The 10,067-nt window shown below is 35.3% G+C and overlaps 1 protein-coding gene across 1 annotated transcript; it reads left to right on the top strand.

The window, feature by feature from the left end:
* Positions 1 to 3,261: 3,261 nt before the first annotated feature.
* Positions 3,262 to 9,230, top strand: LOC128217246 (3-hydroxyacyl-CoA dehydrogenase type-2-like). The gene is made up of 6 exons (XM_052924252.1): positions 3,262 to 3,311; positions 3,612 to 3,788; positions 5,713 to 5,877; positions 6,586 to 6,721; positions 7,584 to 7,688; positions 8,732 to 9,230. The coding sequence occupies exons 1-6, from the start codon at positions 3,288 to 3,290 to the stop codon at positions 8,920 to 8,922; spliced, it is 798 nt and encodes a 265-aa protein (XP_052780212.1). The 5' UTR covers positions 3,262 to 3,287; the 3' UTR covers positions 8,923 to 9,230.
* The last annotated feature ends 837 nt before the right edge of the window (positions 9,231 to 10,067 follow it).

Below are 10,067 nucleotides of genomic sequence, written 5' to 3' on the forward strand. Positions count from 1 at the left end.
TAATGTTCATAAACATTGTGACACTGAATATATTACATACATGTAGATAATAAGAGAGGGGAGGTCATTTTCCTCAAACGAGTTTCATGTTTTAAACAAAAAGGAGATCAAAATGAGTTATTTCAAAGATTATTACAAACAAACACCAAACAGAGACTGACATAATATTCATACGGTTCTTATGTAAACGGATATTCGTAATTAAGTGCTTAAAGATGCTCTTTTACTCCCAATTTAGATGTACCACAATTAAACAATGTTTTAATTCACCGAAAATGATGAATAAAACAATAGTTCTTATGAAGGATACCGTGTTTAATTTGAAAGAAAGGTGCAGAAACCTTATGTAAAACAGTCGAAACTCGTTAAATCGACTTTGTCGGGACCTAGGGAAAAACGTCGAGATAACGAACATTCGGCACATCCGAATATTAAAAAAAAATATTACCAATCCCTACACATTTTTTGTTTGGATATACATATATGGAGTAAAATCCCGAGTATTTTGGGTTGTTAACCTTTATAATGTAGCTTTAAGGTTAGTCTTAATTTCGATATACTTGTTTGAACGAATCATCTGAAAGTTTATTTGAATGTCGATCGTCTATAATGAACATTCGTAGAAATATAAGGGTGTAGGCTTTTCAAAATACTATTTTTAATCACTGAATATATTTTCTTCGATCGTTTGATCACGTTAGATCCCGGTAAAGGTAGGTTGTTTTATTCGTGGATTGAAAGTAACGCTGTGTTTAACGATCTGACCAGAGTGTGAGTGGTCTTATGGTAACCCGAGATACTTAGTATTCGATCCCCCCAAGGGTCATATGTTCTCTTGACCTCTTAACGAACACATCAGCTAGCTTTTACCCAGAAATCCGTCGTCAGAATTAACGTTAAAAGCCTTTACAGAAACGTCTAAGTTAGTATACGAGCATGAATTTAATTCGGTTGCTGCGTTGAACGTGCATTCATTTTGTTAGTCATGAAAACTAATAGCAATATGTTTCTACCGAGCAAATTCATGTTTGGTTTTTAAGTTATAAGAAGTATCACCTGTTTTTGTCACGTTGAAAAAAAAAACTTGATAATCCTGGCTCCCCTTAGCAATTTTGTGGACACACTTTATTTTTTTTATTTTTCGTGACTAGATCGGTGAAAACGACATCACGAAGTTTATGATAACAAAAATGAGACCGGCCTTGCCCATATACAATATATATATATATATATATATATATATATATATAGTAGATAGGGCTCTAAAATCAGGGGCGTAGCTAGGGCCTAGAAAACTTCAAGTGATGGTAATTTGAGACAGCTGGTAATGGAAACGGTCGTTAAACTGAATTGACATAAATGACTTTGTGAAAGTTATGGTGGTTGATTTCTGCCATCGAAAATAAACCAAATGGCGGGATAAAAATATAAATACTCGGCAACACGCAAAGTTGCGGTTCGGAAATACGCCCTACGGCGGGGCAGAATTATGAAATGATAATCCGTCGTATCTTCGACCAATCATAAAAGGTAATTCCATATACTAGTATTCATATTTCGACGCGCCACAAAAATATGGTGACTGGCGAATCTATAAAAATACACCATGTTAAGGAGTGGAAAAACGTCATAGTGCGGAGTGAAAATACGCCATGTCGTGATTCGAAAATACGCCATGCGGTGGGGCAGATTTTTAAAATAATAATTCGTCGTATCTCCCCTCCCCCACCCACAAAACGTAAGACTTTCGTTTATTCACATTCCGACCCGCCACGAAAATATGCCAACTGGCGGATGAAAATACACCATGTTGCGGAGCGAAAATACGCCATGTTGCGGGGCGAAAATACGCCATGTTGCGGAGCGAAAATACGCCATGTTCACGTGGCGATGCGAAAATACACCAAGTAACGGGGGAAGGGGGGATATGACAATACGAATATACCAGAAGTGGCGAGGTGAAATCACGACGGATTGCTATTTCCACCCAACCCATCAATAGCTCTAATGTTAATAAGAGCGTACCAAATGATTTAAAAAAATGTGTTGGTCAACCCGCTTTTTAAGAAAAATAGTAGGTCATTTTTTTTTCAAACTTCTAGCATTTTATAAATTGTGTCCAAAATCCTTGGGCGAGCAGTTCAAATGTTAACAATCAGTTGGAATCATTTTTAATAAAAAATGGTATGTATAGTATGAATATCAAGACCGTTTCCATGGTAACAACTCTACAGACTCCTGCCTCATACACCTTTGAAGTTACATACGTAAACAATATTCTAGCGGTGTGTTTGCTGGCATGATCTTGTTAGATCTTCAAAAAGCTTTCGACACTATATATAATCCGTCTTTTCATGTAAACAGTACCAAATTAGATTTCAGTCAATTTGTTTGTGGTGTGCACCTCATTGAGGTATTTTAGGTCCTCTACTTTGTGTTTATAAGAGAGTGATACATGAATACAAGCATCAGTTTTAAATGCAAATGGATACTTTATGCCGATGACAGTGCGATTTTATTTTCTCATATAGGTACCGATATCATTAGACAAGTTGTGGGTCAAGAATGGCAAAACTGCAGCAAGTGGTAAACTGGTAACAAATTACCCCTTCATATAGGAAAGAAATTATGCATATTTTCGGTTCCAAACTTAAATTTGGCAAAGTAGGTGTTAAAAGCGTACAATTTACATGTTCATGTAATAGCCACAAACTGATCAAGGCACAATAATCAGTCAAATATCTTGGGTCAATTTTAGACTCTGCGTGATTTTTCATGTACATAATTATGGGAGTAAGATTTTGTTATTGTACACACTGGTACGTCAATTGTAAACAATAGTGTTAATTACGAATGATTTTAAAACTCTAATAGATGTTTTAGGAGAATTCAAAAATTGCATTTTTAAACAAACATCTTACGAGATACAAGATACAAGAATCTGTATATACAGTCTACTGAAGCCGGTCGTATGATAACAAAAATTTCCGCCATGATTAGCAAACATACAAAACATATAAAAACAATGAGCTTAAGACCTGGAATAAAAACTAAAATAATTGCATATGTACATTTTGTATAGTACCCAGCTAGCAAAATATGTGGGTCCCATGTAGATTTATATATGGGCCCCACATGGGCGACACATGTGGGGCCCACATGGAAAGTGCAACCGGGATTTGCATGGGACCCATATGGGTTTAGATTTGGGTCCAACAGGCGTTAGATGTGAACACTTGCCATCCTCCATAGTCATTATTTTCTTAAACTGTTGTCTGCCATCCACGATGTCGAAAATCATATCGTTAAAGGTCAGAACTCAAAAATTAATTAAGTTGGGATTGACATTCGCTTATATGTAGTGATTATTCAAATTTGTTATACTAGTCTCCTTAATTGATAATTATTTTATAGTTTTATTAATTATATCTGTCTTGATTTATGTGTGAATACATATACCTAAAAATAGCAGTATTTTCGGATAAACTCTTCGGACAAACACTTGCTTTCAGTACTTTTTTGTATGTATTTTTTTTCTTATATTAAACAATTCGTGAATAATTTGTATATTCATATTCACTGATAAAAGCATGGTTGTTTCATCTATTCAGAACACAGTGAGTTTGGTTACTGGTGGTGCTTCTGGTTTGGGTCGGGCCACAGCCGAGCGGTTTGCACAGCTGGGGTCCCGTGTAGCAATTTTAGACCTGCCTTCTTCAGATGGGGAGAATGTTGCTGCACAGATCAAGGAAAAAACCAGCGGAGAATGCATTTTTACACCTGCTGATGTAAGACCTGGTTTTCATTGGAAAACATTTGAATATGGGTGATGATGCCTGAACAGTTAGCATATTATCAGACTTTGAGTGAGATGCTCCTGGGTTACATTCCTGTTCAGGGTTTTGTTGATGATAAGTTCTGCCTATGATATCACTCACGAATGGTAAATGGTTCTCTCTCGCATGCAATTAGCAGTGTGTAAAAGCTATCCTGTTCGAATATGTACAGAGCTCCCATGTATGAAAATTGTTGATCATTGAGTTGCATAAATAAATTTTCTACCTTAGAAGTTTGTACACTTAAGAGTTTTACTCTCAACAGTGTGCGATTGTCAGGTTTCATTTAGGAGATGGACAACATGATTTGGCTGTTCGATTCCACTGTCTACTACTTCTGAAAACCTTCTTTCAAAAAATACTTACTGACTTACCCCTTTGAAATTTGTATTTAAGATCAAAAATTGATTATGGTTGCTAATAAATTATTGACCTTTGATATTCAATAAAAAAAAGTCAAAATAATTACATTTGGAACCCACTTGTTGGCCAATAAATCGACCCATTTCTTTAGTATTTTGGAATTAAAAAGCTCTTGTGCTCTTATTAGTTATGTATAAACTCTGTGGTTACATGTACTTTCCTTTGTTTTGGTAATGCGGACATAGTAAATACAAAGAAGATATTATGATAGGATGCTTTTCTGGTGACCTGCAATTCTTTTTTTTTTTTACCATTTCAATTTTATTTAAATACTTTCTGTCAAATTTCCATACTTGGAATAGCTGGCTCGTATACATATGTTACATACTTATGTGTATTGAAGTAAAGAGAGGCTTCTCCATCATTACAAGTCAGCAGTTGAAGATTTCACTTTACTGAGCAAAATAACTAGAACATGTTTTATATCTTGGCAACATAAATAAATTGGTAATACGAAGACAATGATTTCATTTCATCATCTATGCATTGGCAATATAAGGTATATAAGCCAGGATTTTACTGTGAGTACCAGTTAGTCTGAATTGGAACTCTGAAGAAGGATCATGTTAGTTTATTTTGTGTAGATAGCTAGTGGGACTCTGAAGAGTCAACATGGTTACAGCAAAGGTAACTAGTGGTATTCAGGGATTTCCTCTTAATCACTGCGAAAGTGCAGGGGTTTTATGATGACTCTTGTTACTGAAGAAATACCATGTATCCTGGAACTTTTGGCCATGTTATAAATATATCTGTAATCTGCCTTGTTGACACAATCCTTGTGGCCGAACACACCTATAGGCTTTGATATACATTACCAGAGGCTGGGAACTAGTGATGCTTTGTGCTATATTACAGTTGTGCAGTAATTCTTATCAAAACTGGATTGACAACTTTCATATGTCGCACATATGAACATTTATGTAGAGTAAACAGAACAGATGAAACAAGTTTAATGGGCTTTTAAATTGATGAAAAGAACAGCTTGTTTCATAAATTTTATTGAACTTTTAAACCGAAAATTTTACAGAAAGGAGACTTTTATGATTACATTGATGAACCGTCCACATTTCGATGTCATCCATTTCTGTCCTTCACTTTAGTATAACAAGCTTTATTCTTAGAAATTTGGGTCAAATGAGTTTATTTTTTCAACATTTCTTGCTGTGTCTTAATAAAATCATAATTTATATACATGTTCCGGTACTCATAAAATATTATAAGATGACGTCAAACAATATCAAGAATGTCTACAAATTACATAACAATTGAATAAGTGTTTGAATTCCATCCAGTGTATTGTTTTTGCAATGTGGGTATCGGGTGAAAATGTCTTTGAACAAAAAACATTTCACTAAATGTACAGATGTTTGTACATGTACAGTCTATTTACACAAATTAATCATAAAATCATCTTTGTACATGTGCAGCCTTGAAAATTCTTTTTTTTAAACAGGTAACAAGTGAGTCTGATGTTTCGTCAGTGATTGACAAGATCAGTGAGAAATATGGAGCCCTACACAATGTGATCAACTGTGCTGGCATAGGTGTGGCTCGCAGGACTATTAACTTTGGGAGAAAGGAGACTCACTCACTCGAGCTCTTCAACAGAGTCCTTTTGGTTTGTGAAGTTCTACTCTAAAATTTGCATACTATAATCTTGATGAATAGGTTCATCATTTCATGTCATATCCTGTTTTTCTCCTATGACCTTGATTTCATACACTAATTTAATACTGTATTGTTATTGTATCAATTGGGATTTTAGCTAAGGGTCATGGAAGGGTGCTGCACCCTGTCCTTTTTTTGGTAACACCCTTCTGCCCTCATTGGGACCAGCATGGGCTCCCTTCTGCCAGAGAATTTAATGCTTAAGACTAAATATAAGTATTTTTTAATTTGAAACCTATAATAAGATTATAAATACATACTAACTTAACGTATTATAATGTCATGGATATTTGTACAGTGTTTAAAACGATACAATAGAACACATAGGAATGTAACTTTGCATGTTTGTATCTGCTGTTGTACCTACTGTTTTGAATAAACGAAAGTGTTATAAACACAATTCCTAAGATTCTTAATGAAATTCATAATGTTCAAAAAATTCTGAGCCCAATATATTATGCCCTTTTCTACCTTGTCCCTCTTCTGCAGCACCCTGACCTTACTAAAACCTGGCTAAAACCCTATATCAGTTGAAATTCTTGCTTTGACTGTTTTTCTATGGTACTTAAAGAGTTATATATACACTAGTTATATTCTAGCTGACATTCTGGTTATATAATAGAAGCTTGAATAACCTGTACAAAATATAATGTTTCAGACAAACGTCGGTGGTACATTTAATGTCATCGCCAAGGCATGTCCTCTAATCAACGAGAATAAACCTCTGAATGAAGATAATTGCCTGGGCTGCATCATTAACACATCCAGCATTGCAGCATTTGACGGACAGATTGGTAAAACAGCTCTTTACTTAAAAATAAATGATATAAACTATACTTGAGGGTTTATGAAAAGGAGCAGGGCCTTCTTACCAGTTACAGGGAAGACATCCTAGCTCTTATTATGGAAAAAAACAACACATTTTTTGCGGGTTTTGGGGAGGACAATTTAGATTTACAAATTGAATAAGATATAAAAAAACAGGAAATGTGTCACTCAGAAACATCATTAAATGTATCTTGAGATTCTCATTATATATATAAAAAAAAATCTTTTTGGCCCTTAGGGAAGAAGCTGGGTATCTCACTGTATCACCATATGACGGGTGAGGTTGGTCTAGTGGTATAGGTGTCAGCCTCTCACCCAAGAGTTTGATCCCCACCAGAGGTACTTTCTCATGGCCTTTTTAAATGGACACAGTAGATGGACTAGAGTGATTCTATAAGCTATTGGTTTTCGTGCAATGGAGCAAAAAGAAATTAGCATAGCTAAACTCTAAATAAAGACAGATCTCATTTAGGAGAAGTGCAGTGCACAGGAACCATAACTCTGCACTCCTTTGTTGAAAGGTGAAGTTGATAATGGTTTTTATTTGATAGGGCATATAACAGTCTGTTATTGCTCTTGTTAAAATATACATATGATAGTATGTATTTGATAGTAGATATATACATGTATTGGCTGGTCTGAGGAGTGCACCATTGATAGCATTGACTTGACATACTGGTATATGTTTTGTGCTTCTGATAAGTAAGCACCGTTGATGCCATTAATGTACATGATTGTGTTATATGTCTGATGAGTACAAACCATTGTTACAGTTGTGTAATACAGATTGTGTATTATAAAGATAAAAAACAGTCCTTATATCTATAGGCCAGGTAGCATACTCTGCCAGTAAAGGGGCGATTGCAGCCATGACATTACCAATAGCCAGAGATCTATCTATACGAGGCATCAGATGTGTAACCATTGCCCCAGGTAAGTGAACCATGACATTGCCAGTGGCCAGAGATCTGTCTATATTAGGCATCAGATGTGTTAACAGTAACTCTTTTTCAGCTTATCATAGAGTAATTTCCCTTTGTTACTTTTTCATGTCTGAAGTAAAAATAGAAAACAACTATTTTTATTAAAATTCATACGATCGGAAAGCTTAATGAGAGGAAGTGCAGTGTACAAGAACAATAACTGCTTTTCAGCTAATACAGAGTTAATGCCCTTCGTTATTTTTTTATGTAAGCAGTGTTACTTCTTAATTACTGCATGGATTTTAATTAAACAACACACATTGGATAAGTATGATAAGTAGAAATACAGTGTACAATAACGATGGAGTGGCCTCTTTTCAAAGAAATAGTATAGCCATTCTGTACATGTAATCTTGATGTAAAGGTGATAATTAATGGAAGAATAAATAGACATGTATGTGAACATGCACTAGGGGCGTACATGGAGCATTTTGAATCGTTGAATGTACACATGAGCAAGTTATCAATTTGTGATGGTCTTTCACTAGTTTAGCCTCAATTGGTTTTATGAGGTGGGAGCAGGTGTGATGTCCCTTCCTCCAGGATTTGTTTTTAAAATACATGTACAGGTATAAAAGAACCATTTTTAATCATTCTTAACACCAGCATTTAGTGGAAATACAACAAACATTAACCCGTAAGAAGTTTTATGCTTATATATCCCTTAGCCTTATAGGTTTTATTCCTTATCTAAAGATTTCAGCATTGGCCATCTCGGGGGGAACCTCAGCTGATTTGTATTCCTGGGTATACTGAGGTACGCTTCTGTATACGAGTGTAATATGAAAGCAGAATAATGCACAGAGTTGCTGGATATGTGATGATGATAACCATATTTACATGTACAATGTAGCTGAATAGGTGTGTGCTTATGGTAACTGAGTATTGCATGATTGTGAAAGTGGAGCAATGTAATCAAGAGATGCTACTACACATATACCTGTATGTCCCTGTATGTGCCAATTAACTACATGTATGTACATTCCACTGCAGGCTTGTTCAAGACCCCGCTGCTGGAGTCACTGCCTGCGAAGGTGCAGAAGCAGCTGGCCACATTGGTCCCCTTCCCGACCCGTCTCGGAGACCCTGCCGAGTTTGCCCATCTGTGCCAGAGTATCGCCGAGAACCCCATGTTGAACGGCGAGGTCATCAGGCTTGATGGGGCCATTCGTATGTTGCCTTGATGCTGTGGTCGCATTGGAGGATTTGGGACTTCCTAGACATTACATGAATTTTGTGATCAAATACTTTTTAATACTGTCAACCTGTGAATAGTGCTAATGAGGAATGTCAGGACATTCTGTTTGGTCGTATACATGTGCATACATTGTTTTTTTAGTAAATTGTGGAGAAAAAATGTGCAACCCACAAATGGTTTTGTTTGATATAGCAAAGGCCAAAGAGGTTTACGTGTATATTCGTAAATGTAAAGTCAACTTTTTCTTTTGAACTTTAGCATTAATAGATGTTGTTGGATAAAATTTAAAGCCTTCAGTTGCATTTTTTACAAATTGTGAATTACACTGCTATTAGTCCACTCATATTGTGACATAATCTCACTAAAATGTGCCCATTGTGTTGAAATTATAAAACAGTGCCCGATGAAACATATTTAGGTAAATAAACAAAATGAGGACCCACTAAAATTTTGTCCAAGACAACCGCCAAAATCCTATATTGCCGCCAACTACCTTTAACAGTCTATATTTTGAAGTCAGAATAAACCATTAAATATAGAACGAGCAGTTTCACTAAAACTTTCTTGGTTCAGCCAATGTATGAATAGAAGTAATTAAATCTAAGATGATAAGGTATGTTTTAGTATAGATACAAAATTTAATCTTAAACATACCCTTGGTACATGCATGCATGGACCAAACCTCAATTGTTTACAAATCTACCTTTCATAACAAATACATGTACTGGAGTATTTAGCCATTGGCTCTTAAATGTTACCTATTTGACATTTTCCTTTCTCTAACTTGACCATTTAACATACAATCTTAACTAAACTTTTACTTTGGAGTTATGGCCCTTTTTTGTCAATTTTTTACCAAATTGACCATGTTCGCTTACAAGGGTCTGAAGCTATTTTCCATCATATCCTTATTAAACTTACTCGTGTATTTTCTGATCGAGCTTACTTCCAATATTAAATCATCTTGTCCTCTCCCATAACTTTAAAAAGTTTGGTGTCTTAACTTTTGTTTGTTTTAAAAGTTCCAACAACCAAGTGTACAAGAAGAAGCAATAGCTATGAAGTTATTTAAATTCAATATAAATTTAATCTTTATTCAAGCAATGGCATATGAGTCCAAATACATTTTAG

Source organism: Mya arenaria, chromosome 14, assembly GCF_026914265.1.
Source record: "Mya arenaria isolate MELC-2E11 chromosome 14, ASM2691426v1".
Taxonomy (NCBI): Eukaryota; Metazoa; Mollusca; class Bivalvia; order Myida; family Myidae; genus Mya; species Mya arenaria.